This window comes from Danio rerio, chromosome 16, assembly GCF_052040795.2.
Source record: "Danio rerio strain M-AB ecotype USA chromosome 16, GRCz13ab, whole genome shotgun sequence".
Taxonomy (NCBI): domain Eukaryota; kingdom Metazoa; phylum Chordata; class Actinopteri; order Cypriniformes; family Danionidae; genus Danio; species Danio rerio.
The window spans coordinates 59,736,632-59,755,660 of NC_141036.1; the positions used below are offsets into that span (position 1 = coordinate 59,736,632).

The 19,029-nt window shown below is 32.9% G+C and overlaps 1 protein-coding gene across 15 annotated transcripts in view; it reads right to left on the reverse strand.

The window, feature by feature from the left end:
* The window catches only part of cdk14 (cyclin dependent kinase 14), a 236,291-nt gene that overhangs the window by 138,740 nt on the left and 78,522 nt on the right, over positions 1-19,029 (reverse strand). For 14 of the 15 annotated variants that reach the window (XR_015510597.1, XR_015510596.1, XR_015510598.1 and 11 more), the window contains 4 exon segments: positions 11,065-11,159; positions 8,354-8,433; positions 7,842-7,936; positions 3,298-3,360 (listed from right to left, as the gene is read on the reverse strand). Coding sequence is in view for 9 of the 15 variants with exons in the window: in NM_001430898.3 (NP_001417827.1) it covers positions 3,298-3,360; positions 7,842-7,936; positions 8,354-8,433; positions 11,065-11,159 (333 nt within the window). In the remaining 6 variants the exon portion in view is untranslated. 15 annotated transcript variants of the gene reach the window in all.

The following is a 19,029-nucleotide window of genomic DNA, read 5'->3' on the forward strand; positions in this document are numbered from 1 at the left end:
ATAATCCATGTTTTAATGTGCTATATTAATCATGCATATTAAAGTGTCATAATGCATGTTTAAATGTTTCATAATCCAGGCTTTAATGTGTATTAATATAAATCCATGTTAAAACGTGCAATAATAATAATAATAATAATAATGCATATTTTAAAAAAGTGTCATAATGCACGTTTGTGTCATAATGTATGTTTAAATGTGTAATTTTCATGTTTAAATGTGCAATTATTATTATTATTATTAATAATATTATTATTGTTATTAACAATAATGCATATTTAAAAGTGTCATGCACGTCTATTTGTGTCATAATGCATGTTTAAATGTGTCATTTCCATGTTTAAATGTGCAATTATATTATTATTAGTATTATTATTATTATTATTATTATTATTATTATTATTATTAATAATAATATTAACATTATTATTATTATTATTATTATTTTTATTATTAACAATACTGCATATTTAAAAGTGTCATGCATGTCTAATTGTGTCATAATGCATGTTTAAATGTGTCATTTCCATGTTTAAATGTGCAATTATATTATTATTATTATTATTATTATTATTATTATTAACAATAATGCATATTTAACAGTGTCATGCACGTCTAATTGTGTCATAATGCATGTTTAAATGTGTCATTTCCATGTTTAAATGTGCAATTACATTATTATTATTATTATTATTATTATTAACAATAATGCATATTTAAAAGTTTCATGCACGTCTAATTGTGTCATAATGCATGTTTAAATGTGTCAATCCATGTTTTAATGTGCAATAATAATAATAATTATAATAATAATAATAATAATAACAATAATAATAATAATAATGGCTATTTAAAAGCACCATGCCTGTTTAATTGTTATAATGCATGTTTAAATGTCTCAATCCATGCTTTAATGTGTAATAATATAAATGCATGTTTAAATGTGTCATTGTTTAAATGTCCAATAACAACAATAATAATGCATATTTAAAAGTGTCATGCACGTCTAATTGTGTCATAATTCCTGTTTAAATGCATCATAATCCATGTTTTAATGAGTAATACTATAAGTGCATGTTTTAAATGTGCCAAAATGCATGTTTTAAATGTGTCATAATCCATATTTTAATGAGTAATAATATAAATGCATGTTTAAATATTTAATAATAATGTTTAAATGTGCAATAATAATAATAATAATAATAATAATAATGCATATTTAAAAGTGTCATGCATGTTTAAATGTGTCATAATGAATGTTTAAATGTGCAATAATAATAATGCATGTTTAAATGTGTCATAATGAACATTTAAAATGTGCCATAATCAATGTTTAAAATGTACCACAGTGTGTTTATACGTTTATGGTGTGTATAGACGCATGTACTGTAACAATGTGGGTCACTGTACACTAGGATGACATACACACAAGACATAATGCATATTTAAATGCTTATATATTTATATATACACAAGTACTTTTAGCCTGCATCATTATGGGCTTTTGCAATTCATGAAGTTTTAACTTGAAGGTTGAACATGATGTTCTGGCACAATCTGCCCTCTTCACATCCTAAATATTCACATTCAAGTACTTATTAGAAACATACATTTTTAAATCAGGCTTAGTCAGAGACTGAGGTTAAAAAGTACAAATCAGGTTTTCTGTATGGCTGTGTGAAATTGACAGTGTAATGCAACATTTTATTTGCCATTTGTTTATGTTTACTACAGTTCTTTTGTTTGTCACAAACTAACCCCCCCCTCCCCCCACCTCCAAAAAAAATAAAAATATTGGAAATTATTATAAGAGCCAGCAATGAATCAGTAATATGAGCCACATCACATTTAAGATAATTTCAAAAATAAAATGCAATAAAATAAATGAATAAATAAAATGCAATAAAATAATATGCAATAAAATAAATAAAAATAAAATAAATTGCAACCAAATGGAATGCAATAAAATGCAATAGAATAAAACAAAAAAATTCAAGCAAAAAAACAAAAATGTAAAGCACTTTGATTTCCATTGTGTATGAAATGTGCTATTTAAATATACTGACCTTGTTAATGCAACGCAATCAAATAAATAAAAAAATGTAAAAAAAAAAAAAAAAATTGTGCCTTTAAGATTTTTTTTCTACTGGCCACAGACACAGATAGGAAAATATATAGCCCTGTATTGAAGAGACTCTACAGATGAATCTGTGTTATGCTAAAATGATCAATCTCAGCTTCTCTCCTCAGTCTCTGCTCTTTCAGTCCTCTACTAAAACACTGCAGCTGCAGTGAGTGTGTGCTCTTCTTTACTGCTCAATTAAACATGAACACCACAGTCTCGCGTTACACACAGATGCGGACGCTCACTGGACACACACCAGCAGCAGAGGACATTTTCCAAAGGTCAGATGATCAGTGCTGGGCTGATGTTTTTGACCGCTGTGCGTTTGACAGACGACAGTAAAATAGGTCACAGTCTGAACTGACGGCACTTCTGCTCCTCTTCTGACTGAAGAACAGAGAAATTTAAGTGTTCTGGAAAGTCTTTACTCAAGAAAGAGGAAAAACACTTCTGCTTTCATTAGTGAAACATGCTGGATGCTGCAGAATTATCAGTCTACTGGACAAAAACACAAGACACTAATGCTGAAACAAGCAGATCAGGGCATTGACAGGACAGCAAATCTCGCATCGAAGTCTGAAAGATAAAAGATAGCTCTAAGATTTTGGATTTTTAACTTCAACTTCATTCATTCATTCATTCATTTTCCTTCAGCTTAGTCTCTTTATTCATCAGGGGTTGCCACTGCGGAATGAACCACCAACTATTCCAGCATAAGTTTTACACAGCAGATGCTCTTCCAGCTGCAACCCGGCACCCATACACACTCATTCACATACACACTCATACACTACAGCCAATTCAGTTCATCAATTCCCCTATAGCGCATGTGTTTGGACTGTGGGAGAAACCAGAGCACCCGGAGGAAACCCACACCAACACGGTGAGAATATGCAAACTCCACACGGAAACGCAAACTGACCCAGCTGCGACTTAAACCAGCGACTTTCTTGCTGTGAGGCGACATGTGCGACACCACTGAGCCACCGTGCTGCTGATTTTATGTTCAAGCACATTTAAAAACAACCAGTGTCGTCCCAAAGTGATGTAAATAAATAAATAAACAAATAAACTAAATTAAATAAAAGTAGTTTACTTTACTAAATGAAAGTTAAAAAAAGCAAAACAAAGTAAACAAATAATGTAAAATCAAATAAAGGAGTCTCACTGACCCTCACGTTGTCCGGTTGAAGACCGCCAGGGTGTTTGTCCATGTACTGACACAGATCTGTGTGCTGGAGAGAAAAAAACACATCACACAGAGGAAAAACACACACTGCATGCTAATGGCTAATTATATACGTAATTAAATGTGTCTTATTATTATTTAATTGCATCAATTTCACATTTAATTATTTAATTTCATTTTTATTACATTTCAGATTGACATTATTATTAGTACAGATAAAATTACAGAGCATTTGAAAATTCAGTTTATACATACATGTATACAGTCAAGCCTACAATTATTCATACCTCTGGCAAATTATGACTTACAATTTTTATTCAAATGTAAATTTGTACATCATCTTATTATATTTTGGGAGAAGCCGGTGTCATTTATGCTAACAACCTGCTGGTTGAATAAAAATAACCTTAAGTCAGAATTTGCCAGGGGCATAATATGTCAGGGTTCTGCCACTCTGGTCATGTAAATTCTTGTTTTGGTGGCAGAATCCGGACACTAGTCATGTCTAGTCCTGTTGTGCTCGGCTCGAATTTTCTTGGGTCGAGCACTTGTTTCTGTCTCTGTGTGCGCGCTCCTTTTTCCCCTCACCGCCCGTGACATAATACTGTAGCTCTGTTGTGCAATTTGTAATCAGTATCTTAAACTAAATATAAAAACACAAATAAAATCAAATAGAACCAAATGCAATAAAGTAAAATGCAATTAAATGGAATATAATGCAAAAACATAAAATCAAATCAAATAATATGAAATAAAATAAAATAATTACCAAAATAAAATAAAAAAGGACCCAATGCAATAAAATAAAATTTAATAAAATAATATGCAATAAAATAAAATAGGAGCAACTGCAATGCAATAAAATTAAATAAAATGAAACAATGAAATGAAATTAAAATAAAATAAAACAAAATAAAATAAAATAAAAAATAAGGAGCAAACGCAATGCAACAAAATAAAATAAAAATGAAATAAAATAAAATGCAATGAAATAAATAAATACATACATATAAGACCAAACGCAATAAAATTAAATAAATTAAAGATAAAACTAAATAAAATAGGACCAAATGCAATGCAATAAAATGAAATAAAATAAAATAATATGCAATAAAAAATTAAATTAAATAAAATAAAAAATAGGACCAACTGCAATAAAATGAAATAAAAATAAAAATCAATAGAAATAAAAAAATAAAATAAAATAATAAATAAAATAAATATGAATAAAATATATTTAAATAAAACGAAACAAAATGAAGCAAAATTAATTAAAATAGGACCAATTGCAATGCAATGAAATAAAATGAATAAAATGAAATTAAATATAATGAAACAAAATAAAATAAAACAGGAGCAAATGCAATGCAATACAATGAAATAAGATAATTAAATGCAGTAAAATTAAATTAAATTAACAAAGCAAAATAAAATAAAATAGGACCAAATGCAATAAAATAAAATAAAATAATTTCTGTGTGGAGTTTGCATGTTCTTCCCGTGGATTTCCTCCATGTGTTCTGGTTTCCCCCACAGTACAAAGACATGTGGTACAGGTGAATTGGGTAAGCTAAAACTGTCCGTAGTGAATGTGTATGAATGAGTGTGTATGGATGTTTCCCAGTGATGGGTTGCAGCTGGAAGGACATCGGCTGCATAAAACATGTGATGGATAAGTTGGCGGTACATTCCGCTGTGGCGACCCCAAATTAATAAAATGACTAAGCCGAAAATAAAATAAAAAATAAATTTAGACCAAATGCAATGCTCTTTATTCTGCAGTGCTGAAGCGGCGCTGACATTAGCAAACACCCGCAGATAACCGTCTTTTCCTCTCATGAATAATGCAGTCTCCCCCTCAGATACGCCTGTCCGTCGCCGTCAATCATTATTAAGCGCTCGCCATGCAAAATCAATTGATTTCCTGGGTGCGAAAGCCTCTGTTTGTTATAATGTGGCCGGAGTGTATTTTCTGAGATGAGATCGCAGCGGTGGTCTCAGATTAATATCTACGCTACACATCACGACTCTCAACGGACCACAGCTATCAATAGCAGAGCCGCTGTCCAATCTTCATGTTTTGATTGTTTTCTTTGACACCCGACGTGTTGGTTTAGCGCTCATGAATAAATCAGACCTGCGGCGCAATTTCACACCCATCCAATTTAGTGAGAGCATGTAGATCGCGGAGGAGAAATACTGTTTAGCTGGGGCTAGAGGACGCAGGAGTATCAGAGGAAGAAAAGCACATGAGCAAAATATAATGAGGCTAATCGGGGATTGAGAGCAAAACCTCTGTGATGCTGATCTCTCAGAGTTCAAACCTAAACTAAACACACGAGAAAGCGTGAAGATAGAAATATAATGAAGTATTAATAATAAATGCACCATATTGGAAACATCTGATATTGCAAAGTTTTATTTTACTGCAATAAATATTACAATATGAATACAGTTTTAGAAGATCTGGGGAGTCGTAACAGTATTCGGGTACAGATCTTAAATAATCCCAATGCAAAAAAAAAATGCTTTTCTCACTTTGTTTTATCTTGTTTAGGGTTCAAATATTATTAAAAATATTTAAACTATCATAAAAATATTGTTTAGTTTTCATCATCAGAAAAAATAAAGAGGTTTTGCTTGTTTTACGGAAAAGATCTGACAGTGGGGGAAGTGAAACAATCTTGTTTTTGCTTTGAACTGTAGAGAGTTTGGGTAAAAAACAAAACAAAAATTCTGTAAACTGCTCAAAAAAAATCTAATTACATTTAAGTATTAAAAGTGACATTTTTTATGCAGAAGCATAAAATAAAATGCAATAAAATGAAATAAAGTGCAATACAATTAAATTAAACCAAATGCAATGCAATAAAATTTAAAAAAAAATGCAAAAAAACATGCAATTAAAATAAATTTAATAAAATAAAATACATAAAATGCAATAAAGTTAAATAAAATAAAATGGAATAAAACCAAATAAATTGCAATAAAAATACATTTAATTAAATTCAATGCAATACAATGCTAAATTAAATTAAACCCCAAGTAAAAATATTGTTTAGTTTTCATCATCAGAAATATAAGTGATTTTGCTTGTTTTAAGGAAATGATCTGCCAGTGGGGGGGAAGTCAAATAATCTTGTTTTTGCTTTGAAAAGTAAATATTTGGGCTAGAAACAAGACACAAACTCTATATATTGTGCAAAAAAACTAACTACAGTTAAGTTTTAAAAGTGAGCGTTAAGTAAACGCAGAAGCATAAAATAAAATCCAATAAAATGGAATAAAAATGCTATAAAATTAAACCAAATGCGATGAAATAAAATGAAAAACTAAAAAATAAATAACACAAAAAATGCAAAAAAATAAAATACAATAAAATTTAAATAAAATGCAATAAAATAAAATAAAAATACAATAAAAGTATATTTAATAAATGCAATAAAATGCTATTGAATTAAATCACAAGTAAAAAGTATTGTTTAGTTTTCACTGTCAGAAAAATAAGAGATTTTGCTTGTTTTACAGAAATAATTTGCCAGTGGGGAAAGTCAATGCGATGTGATTATTGCGGATGCGCACATTGTGATATCGATTATTGCGGATGCGCACATTGTGATATCGATGCTGAAACCATATATTCTGCCAGTGGGGGAAGTGAAATAATCTTGTTTTTGCTTTGAAATGTAGATATTTAGGCAAGAAACAAGACAAAAATTTCAAGTAAGAAATGTTTTTTGCATAAATCATATAAATTCCATTTAAATGAAGTGATTACATATGCTGCGATGTGATTATTGCAGATGCGCACATTGTGATATCGATGCTAAAACCATATAGTGTTCAGTATTGAATTCTATATATTGTGCAAAAAATAAATACAATTAACTATTAAAAGTACAAAATAAAAAAACTAAATAAAATGCAATAAATTTTTCAAACCAAATGCAATAAAATAGATAAAATAAAATACAAAAAATGCATTAAAATGCAATAAATTAAAATAGAATGGAATAAAATGAAATTTAATAAAATTCAATTTAATCAAATGCAATACAATAAAGTGCAAAAAAATAAAATAAAAAATGCAATAAAATATAATAAAGTTAAATAAAATGCAATCAATAAATAGAATTAAAAGCAATGCAATAAAAGGTAAAAAAAATTATAAAATTATAAAATTTCATGAAAATAAAATAAAACCCCATATCTATAATCCTCTTAGTCTATGCTGACATTATCTTCAGCAGCTCAAACACTCTAATGGCTAATAGACAGACGGCTGCTTCTCACTCAGGACTGCTGTTTATGCTAATGGGGGAGAGATGGGCACTAGTGGGCGGGGCTTTCCCCCTCTGATGACACGTACAAAGGGAGAATGTCAATCAAAGTGTTTCTACTGACTGTTTATCAAGTCTGATTATAAAAAAAAATAAAGAGTAAAGTTATAAAATTTAAAAAAAAGTTTAAATAAAGAGGTAAAGTTATCGTAAACTATAATCTAAAAATGATTATTCCGATACTCACCACATACTCGAACACCAGCGTGAGGGTTTCTTTCGTGTGAATGATGTCGTGTAGCAGCACAATGTTGGCATGCTTTAGTCCTTTCAGCAGAGACGCTGCACAAACACACACACACACACACACACACACACACACACACACACACACACACACACACACACACACACACACACACACACACACACGCATCACTTTCACCGTTAGCAATTTCAGAGGCCGATATACATGTACAGTCAAAGTCTGATTTATTAGCCCACCTGAATGATATTGTTTTAGGGGGCGAATAATAATAATGGGTTTAAAACAATTAAAAACTGCTTTTGTTTTAGCCGAAATGAAACTAATAAGACTTTCTCCAGAAGAAAAAATATTATAGGAAATACTGTGAAAAATTCCTGAATCTGTTCGACATCATTTGGGAAATAATTGAGAAAGAAACAAATTTACAGGAGGGTAACTGTAAATGATGCTGATTATTAACCAGAAACAAAACATTTTGCATTTAGCTTTACCTTCTCTGATGGCTGTAAACGGTGTTCCTTCTTCCTCCTGCAGACGAATCACTTTCAAAGCAACCAGTTTCCCGTTCACCCTGAAGACACAGAGAAACACACTTTTTAGCTTAAACTGATCTCTGGTACAGCAGTGATCCTTAGGAAATACCACGGTAAAAGTCTATTGGACCCCTGGCGATAAGAGAACAGACTGACTGCAAAGGCTTAATTCCCAGGAAACACATGAACTGATGCATGCGTTGACATTTTCTGTAAGTCACTTGAAAATGTCTGGATTAAAGTGAGTCGAGCGCATAAAATTGTGTGAAAATAAAATGAAGTAAAATCACAAAAAATAAATAAATCACAATGAAATAAAACAAATCACAATAAAATACAGTAAATCAACATAAATTCAAATCACAAAATCATAACAATATAATACAATAAATTATTATAAATTATAATAAATCACAATAAATCTAAATAAATACAGTCACAATAAAATAAAACAAATCAAAATAAAATCACAATAAAATAGAGTAAATCAAAATAAACAATCACAAAAAATTCAATCTAGTAAAAAATAAAATTAATGACAATAAAATAAAATCATACCAATATAAAAAATTACAATATAAATAAAAAAAAACAAATCACAAAAATAACAAAATAAAATAAAAAATTACAATAAAATACAATAAATCACGATAAAACACAGTAAATTAAAATAAAACACAATTACAAAAATTAAATCACAATAAAACACAATAAATCACAAAAAAATTCAATCAGAAACAGAAAAAAATAATTATTAAATAAAGTAAAATATATTAAAGCCATGATAAAATTCAATAGAATAAAATAAAAGCAAAAGTAAAATTAAATATTAAGATAAATAAATCACACTAAATTACAGTCTCAATAAAATAAAATCAAAACAAAAATACAAAAATCACATCAAAATAAAATAAAATAGAATACAATAAATCACAATAATATAAAATATTTTTAGGGATACAAAACAGAAAAACAAATAAATAGTTTAGTTCTGTGGTGTCCAATCTCAGTCCAGAAGGGCCGGTGTCCTGCTGAGTTTAGCTCCAACTGGCTTTAACACACCCCTCAGAAAGATTTAATCTAGTATATCTAGAACATATAATTAAAATATAATAAATAAAATAAAATTACAGGAAAAAATGTTATAAAATAAAAATAAAATTGTATTAAATAAAGGAAAATAAATTAAAGTCATAATAAAATAAAATAAAAAGTCAACTTAAATGTTAAAATAAAAAATCACTATAAAGTACAGTCATAATAAAATATAATCATAAAAAAAATCTAAATATAATTAAATATTTTAGGGATACAAAATAGACGAACAAATACAGTTTAACAAAATAAAACAAAATATAGAAAAATGGAATTTGGAGAAATAAAATCATTCATAGGGTCTGGTTAATGAGTTTTATGAAATAGCTTTAATAACTAAAACGATCTGATATTTCATCATTATTGTTTTTATTAAAGTTTAATTAAAACAGTATAATCAAATCTAGATATACTTTATTAAAACAGAAAACTGAATAAGGGAATAAAGTGGAGCATTTAGGATATGGGATGAGATTTTATCCAGTGCAAGTTACAAGTCTCTGTTTTTAAATGGTGTTTAATCAAAGGAACTGATGAGTTTTTTCGGAGGTGGATTCATGCATTTAGTAATAAAATGCAGAGATCATTTAAGTGCAGGAAGATGTTAAAGACAATAAACAGAGTCACGTGTGATTTACTGCAGACTGGAAGTCAATGAGATGCAATTTAAAGGCAGTGGAGTGAATCTAAACGCAGAGGTCAAGAGCTTTAATAAATCAACTTACACACACACACACACACACACACAAACACACACACACACAGCATCATTACTGTCAAACACACACATTGACGCTCAATTCATTTCACACCAACACAGATTTGATTTTACACGCTTTCATTTATGAAGGGAACACATCATTTCATGCTCCAGTTGAGAAGCTGGGGCTTTCTGTTAATAATTTTATCTTAACATTTTATATTACTTAACAAAATGTCTGATAAATGCACAAAATTGAGTGAATAAAGTAAAATATAATCAAATAAAATGCAATAAAAAGCAATAAAATTAAATTAAATAAAAATTAATTAAAAAAATCAATAAATACATTTAAAAAGCAATAAAATTAAATAAAAAAATAAAACAAAATGAAACAAAATGCAATGCAATAAAAAGCAATAAAAAAATTAAATAAAAAAATAAAACAAAAGACAAAATAAAAGACAATAAAATGCAACAAAACAAAAAACAAAGTCATAAAATGCAATAAAAGCAATAGAATAAATAAAATAAAAATAAATAACGATAAGCAAAGCAAAACAAAACAAAATAAAATAATATGCAATAAAATGCAACAAAACAAATCAAGAAAACAAAGCAATAAAATGCAAAAAAAGCAATAAAATAAAAATACAAAATAAAAAACTACAAATAAAACAAAACAAAAAATAAATAAAATAATAAAATATTTTCAGCAAACAAATAAATAGATTAGATAGAACTAATGAATTTTATATCATAAAAAAATTGTAAAGAACATTAATGAAACCGTATTGTAAAGAGTGATCAACATTTCTGTACTGTTGTGCCATGATAAAGTCAGTAGGCATGTGTATAAATCAAACACACTCACTTGCTCTTCCCTTTGTAAACAGTGGCGTAGGATCCTTCTCCCAGTTTCTCCAGCTTCTCGTATGAATCCGCTTTGCCAAACTTTGGGCTTGTGGGCTGAAAAACAAAGATTAAATGATCAGTCCACTTACAGAATTTAACTTTCCTGCTTATTTACTCTCCTTCATTGCCACCTGAGGTGTTTATTTCTTCTGAATTGGAAAATACATGATGAAAATATGTAGAATTTCTACAGTACTTCAGATTAAGTGCAGCTTTAAACACTCTAAAGCAGGGAAGTCCAAACTCGGTTCTGGAGGGCCAGTGTCCTGCAGATCTCAACCCAAACTTACCTCAAAACACCTGCACAGATGTTTCTAGAAAGCATAAATGATTAGTCACCCCAGGTGTGTCTGATTGGGGTTGGGACTAAAAAAGTTTGCAGGACACCGGCCCTCCAGGACCGAGTTTGGGCACCCCTGCTCTGAAGGATTCCAGAACAGAAACAACAGTCTAGACCAGAGGTCTCCAAACTTGTTCCTGGAGGGCCGGTGTCCTGTATATTTTAGTTCCAGCCCCAATTAAACACACCTGAAGCAGCCAATTGAGCTCTTTCTAGGTATACAAAAACTTCCAGGGAGGTGTGTTGAAGGAAGTTGGAGCTAAACTATGCAGGATATCGGCCCTCCAGGACTGAGTTCGGGCACTCCTGGTCTAGACTCTAGTAGTTATCTAGAGCAGGGGACACCAATCTCGGTCATGGTGGGCCCGTGTCCCTGCAAGGTTTAGCTCTAACTTGTCTCAACACACCTGCGTGGGTGTTTCAAGTATACCTATAAGACCTTGATTAGCTTGTTCAGGTGTTTTTGTAATGTAATGTGTATTTATATAGCGCATTTATTGTGTATGGCCATACACCCAAAGCGCTTTACAATCATGAGGGGGGTCTCTCCACACAACCACCAGTGTGCAGCATCCACTTGGATGATGCGACAGCAGCCACAGGACAATGGTGCCAGTGCGCTCACCACACACCAGCTATTGGTGAAGTGGAGAAACATTGATAGAGCCAATTTGGTGGATGGGGATGATTGGGAGGCCATGATCGTAAGGGCCGATAGAGGGACTTTTGCCAGGACACCGGGGTTACACCCCTGCTCTTTCACGAGAAGTGCCATGGGATTTTTAATGACCACAGGGAGTCAGGACCTCGGTTTAACGTCTCATCCGAAAGACGGATTTGGGTTTGATTAGGGTTGGAGCTATAATCTGCAGGACACTGGACCTCCAGGACCAGCTTTGGTGACCCCTGATCACTGTGGATAAAATGGTCTGGCGAATGAAAAATTAAATTAAATTAAATTAATTTATTTTAAATAAAACAAAAATGTAATAAAAAAATAAATATAAACTAAAATATAGTAAAATAAAATAAAGAATTAAATAAAATACAATAGAAAGAAAATTATAAAATAAAACAAAATAAAATAAATACAATAAAATAAAACAAAAATATTAAATTAAATTAAATAAAAAATAATAATTAAATTGAAATAGTAAAATAAAATAAAATTAATTAATTAATTAATTAAAATAAAATGAAATAGAAAAATAATATAAAATAAAAAGTAAAAAATCTAAATGTAATAAAATTAATTAAAAAAATAAAATATAATATAAAAAAAATTATAAAATAAAATATAAAAGATAAAATTCAATATAAAAATAATATTAAATATTAAATACAAAAATATAAGATAAAATATTTATTTAAAAAAACATCTATAATCCTCTTAGTCTATGCTGACATTATCTTCAGCAGCTCAAACACTCTAATGGCTAACTGACAGACGGCTGCTTCTCACTCAGGGGTGCTGCTTATGCTAATGAGATGGAGAGAAGGTCACTAGTGGGTGGGGATTTCCCCCTCTGATGGCACGTACAAAGGGAGAATGTCAATCAAAGTCCTTCCTTGATCAAGTCTCATTAGAAAAAACACAATTAATACATGTTAACCATCAGAGGCTGGAGATATTCACACACTGCTGACACACAACGTTATAAAAGTAATTTTTACATAATAGCTCCGCTTTAAATAAAAAATGAAGTCAGAAGTTGAAATCAAAGTCCTTTCCACTACAACATACATTGTAATAATTGTCAGGCTTCGTCCAGAGCTCAGTGAGCGAGAGCAGAAGGTCAGATCATCAGCTATTCTGCAAACGCTTGATCTCAGAGGATCTGCTTCGGTTTCTGCCTTTTTCTGACACATAATCTCACATCTAGAGCTTATTTGGGGAAACAAGCGAATGAGCAAAAGCTGTAGCGCTTTCCCAGTGTTAAAGAAGAATGAGTGTCAAAAGGAGATCAAACATTGTCATATTCAAAATGACACATTTGACCTCTTCCCAACAGGGAAAACCAGCAACATTCAAGAATGCATGGCTGCGTCCGAAACCGCATACTTCCATACTATATAGTACGCTAAAATCAGTATGCGAGCCGAGTAGTATGTCCGAATTCATAGAATTCGAAAATCAGTAGGCAAGAAGTACACTGAAAAAAAGTGTTGCATGCAGAGCTGTTGCAAACAAGTTATTTGTGTTGAATTTAAACAAACAAATTAAGTTTATTAATGTTCAACTTAATTTGTTTGTTTAAATTCAACACAAATAAATTGTTTACAACCACTTAATGTGAAAAAAATGAGTAAATCCAAGTGCCCATCCCATGCACGCTGCGCTATCCCATAATGCCCCGCAAGAGAATTCATGAATGGAAGTGAGGCGACGCAACTGACGCAGGTAGGTCACGTGACCATGAAAAAATGGCGGATGTAGTACGTCCGAATTCCATTCATACTTTTCACATTCATACTGTATAGAACGCACTTTTCTAACGGCAGAGTAGTACATTTACATTTAAATGCAGTTTCAGACGCAGCCCATGACTATATGCTGTCATGGCTTTGCAATCAATAAATGTGATTATAATGGAAGTCAATGGGGCAAAAACAGCACCAACATAATGAAAGGGTAGTAAACTTGTCCACAGTGTATTGTTGATTTTTTTAATATTTTCTTTCATTAAATATGTGTCAGAATAAGTCTTATCAGCAAAAATTATTTAATTTGCTGAAGCACAGAGACAATTGAGGCCAAATTAAGTCTCAAAATCAGCTCAGAGTGGATGAAAACGACCCAACAGCGCACAAGAGTAAAGTTAAAAGCTCAAAATTAGATTATGCCACAGGCACAAGCGCTCCAGACTCCAGAGTCTTCATTTCATGCAGAATTAAGCAAAACCTAAATAAATAAAAATGATTTTATTTGTTAACTCATTCATTCATATTCCTACAGTCTATTTATCAGGGGTCACACCACAGCGGAATGAACCACCAACTATTCCAGCATATGTTTTACACAGCGGATACACTGGGTTCCTGCTTGTTCTGTAAACATTTGATAAAGACACTGTCATCTAAGCAAGCCCACGACACGCATCGCTGAGAGCTGTTGTGTTCACCAGCTGAAGATGGAGCGTTGTTTGGGCACGGTGTGGCAAGAGTCGGAGGGCTCTTCCGGTTGGTTTAGGGGTAGTTGTGGAGCTAGCTGCTTCTTGGTTGATAACTGGGGGCTTGCAGCAAGGGAGTGTGAAAGTTTAGTTCCAGCAAATCCCAGTTCTTCCATCTTTTTTGCAAAGTTTAAGAGAGCAAGGTGAAAATTCCAGAACGACTTTATCAGTAAATTCAAGAAAGCGATGTTCACACAGGCGAAGACGTTACAGAATTATTCAGGAAAAGACCATTCATATATCCATTCCAAAATAACGTAAATTCTGACATCATTAACCAGAAATAAGCTCTAAACGGCTGCGCTTGTATTTGTAAACATTTGACCTCATGACAAACTCTGTGGATGGATCAGAATTGTGAACAGCTTCAATGAAAATATAGAGGAGCTCTTTCACATGTCGAGATGTACATCATATGTGTGTGTGCTAGGGCTGTGCAATCAATCAAAAATCTGGTTTCGATTTCGATTTTGGCTTTTAACGATTATGAAAATCCTTAATCGAGATAAATGATTATTCCATCATACACCGCCCCCTTTCCAGGTGTACACATTTGTTGCTCTGCAAAGCTCAGTTCCACATGAAAATGACTAAAAGCATGTGCTGTAATGTAACGTCTGCAGCAATGAATGCACATCATTCATTGATTTACGTTTGAATCATTCATATTTTTAAAAGCCCGAAAGAGCATATGCTGTTGTGTGTGAGTGCGCCGCGCTTAGGCTCGGACAGGCTCGGAGACGAGCAGAGCACATACATATAATCTTAATGCGAGCGCTTTAATGGTCAAACGCACATTTGTGTCAGCACGCGGTGTTTAGTGATTATTCATATCAACCCTCCTTAATAAACAAACAAGTTGAGAATCAAAAGACATATGAAAGAGAAACCATATCAGAGCCGCACTATTCTTAAAGTGACAGCGCGCAATATCCCTGCTGCCGCCTGTTTTTATCATTAATCAAACAACAAAAGGAGAAAACCCCTCACTGCTCTTGACTGAAGGACTGCTGTAGCTAAAGTGTTTTTTCTTACGGTGAAGATGCTTAAAGCACAGTTTAAACATGACAGATTTAATAGCTCATTTCTAATAACTGATTTCTTTTATCTTTGCTATGATGACAGTACATTATATTTTACTAGATATTTTTCAAGATACTACAGTAGTATTCAGCTTAAAGTGACAGTTAAAGGCCTAACTAGGGTAATTAGGCAAGTCATTGTATAACAGTGGTTTGTTCTGCAGACAATCAAGAATATATATTGCTTAAAGGGGCTAATAATATTGAGCTATTAAAATAGGTTTCAAAATATTTAAACCTGCTTTTATTCTAGCCGAAATAAAACAAATAAGACTTTCTCCAGAAGAAAAAATATTATAGGGAATACTGTGAACAATTGCTCTGTTAAACATCATTTGGGAAATATTTATATATATAAAATATTCACAAGAGGGCGAATGATTTTGACTTTAACTGACAATCATTTTGAATAATCGTGATTATGATTTTCCCATAATCGAGCAGCCCTGGTGGACAGTACACACATTGAGGCGCAGCACTGTTCTGTTATCAGGCATCTATGGGGTCAATCTAGGGCCATATATACGTGCAAAATAAAATAAAGTTTTGCAAAGAAAAATAAAGTAGTGAGCAAAAAAAAATAAATAAATGCAAATCTTCAAAAATCGCAAACCGAAAATAAATTTAAGAACAAAAATTATTTTTGCTAAAATAATTTTGCTATTAAAAATAAAAAAAAACTGCAAAGGGAAAATTAAGCTTTGTCAATTAAAATGGAAAGTGCAAAAAAAAGAAGAAAAAAACAAGCAGTGCAAAAAAACTGTATTTACAAATATTTACAATAAAAAATAAAATAAAAACGATTTTTTTGCAAAACATTTTTTTATAGCATTGCCTTTACAAAACCCGTCCAGTCGATTGCAGTGCTCATTTTGATTTGCTGACCTACTGCTGACCTGTCTCCAGGTGATGACGTTGCTTAAATAGAGGCAGTTCCATTGACTCCGCCCCCTTGTCAAATCAGGGCCACAAAGTGAAATGCGCAGAAACTTGAAACAAAAAAAGGAGAAAATCCCTCACTGCTCTTGACTGAAGGACTGCTGTAGCTAAAGTGTTTTTTCTTACGGTGAAGATGCTTAAAGCGCAGTTTAAACATGACAGATTTAATAGCTCATTTCTAATAACTGATTTCTTTTAGGCAAGTCATTGTATAACAGTAGTTTCTTATGCAGACAATCAAACATATATATTGCTTAAAGGGGCTAATAATATCGAGCTATTAAAATAGGTTTCAAAATATTTAAACCTGCTTTTATTCTAGCTGAAATAAAACAAATAAGAAAAAGAAAGAAGAAAAAAACATTACAGGAAATACTGTGAGCAATTCCTCAGTTAAACATAATTTGGGAAATATCTATATTTAAAAATAAATTCACAGCAGGGCGAATAATTTTGACTTCCACTGATAATCGTTTTGAATAATCTTGACTACAATTATGACCAAAATAATCGTGATTATGATTTTTCCCCATAATCGAGCAGCCCTAGTGTGCGTCACAGGCTGCTTCACGGGCACACGAGATGCGTCAAGCAACTGAAGGAAGCAGAGCAGATAAACAGGTATTAACAGGTAGGTGTGCAGGTAAACAAACAGCGGCTTATCATATGCATTCATTCATTCATTTTCTTGTCGGCGTAGTCCCTTTATTAATCCGGGGTCGCCACAGCGGATTGAACCACCAACTTATCCAGCTATTTTTCACGCAGCGGATGCCCTTCCAGCCACAACCCATCTCTGAGAAACATCCACACACACTCATTCACACACACACACACACACACTCTTACACTACGGACAGTTTAGCCTACCCAATTCACCTGTACCACATGTGTTTGGACTGTGGGGAGAACCGGAGCACCCGGATGAAACCCACGCGAACACAGGGAGAACATGCAAACTCCACACAGAAATGCCAACTGAGCCGAGGTTCGAACCAGCGACCCAGCGACGTTCTTGCTGTGAGGCGAACGTGCTACCCACTGCGACACTGCGTCGCCCTTATCATATTCATCTTATTGATAATTATTTACACAGTTGGCATTAAGAAGGAACATAAAAATGTGATCAGACTAACATCTAGCTGGTAAGTGTGTCTGGAAAAATATTCAAAGGCTTTTATTTTTATAAACCGTGCGTCTGACTGTTCTGATTGGCTCGAGTAGACGTCTCACGTCAGCGTGTTCTAGACGTGAACGCGCTCTTTCCAGCAACCTTCCTTCAGCATTCCGGAAAATTAGCGGTGATGTTACAACTACTCTTTCCGGAAAATGATGGAACGAATGTACTGGTATTTACTGGGCTTGTTCACATATACTGGACTTTTCGGGAAATTGCCGGTAATTATCCGGAAAGGTCTGTATGTGTGGAATGAGTAAATGAGAGCGTGTCTGGTGACAGAAGCTGTGGCTCTGGAGATTCTGGCTGCTGAGAATCTTGAAGATTATTGTTGAGTGCTGAGTGTTGAGCTCAGTGTGCAGGCTGCAGGCTGCAATGTGTCTGTGAGCAGTGGTTGTTGTGGATGCGTGATGTTATTTCTGAAACTCCACACAGTAACATCAACTGACCCAGCCGGGACTCAAACCAGTGACCTTCTTGCTGTGAGGCCCCAGTGCTAGCCACTGAGTCACCGTGTCGCTTTGATTAGTTGACTATTACTACCGATTTAGTAAGATAAAAGGAAAATAAAGACCTTTTCAAGCACTTTCTCCAAATATAAGACCTTGAAAACACTTTCCAGGATTTCCAGCTGCCGAATGAACACTGTTATATTCAAATGAATGCAACTCAAAGATGTGTGTGTGCGTGTGTGCGTGCGTGTGTGCGTGTTTTAGAAGAGCAGCGTTTCTGCATCCGGACAGCGAGTCTCTTTCTGCGATTACTGTGAAAGATTAGCGGACTCATGCCGGATAAGAGAAGTGTGTAACCGCAAACCCTGCAGCTTTAACAACACCAGACACCAGGCGTTTCTAAGAGACACACACAGACATTACCTGAACACACACTCTATGCTGGAGCTAGGAGCCTGCAGAGAACACACACACACTCACACTTGATTGTACACACATACAGACACTCACTCACTCACTCAATCACAGACACACACACACACACACACACACACTTACATACTGGAAACCACACACACACACACACACACACACACACACACACACACAAAAACTCACATGCACAGTCGCACTCACACACACCATCACAAAGACACACACACATCCTCACACAGACGTAAACAAATATACACAGAAACACTCACACAAACACATAAAAATAGTCACACACATTCACAAGATCACAAACACACACACACCGAATA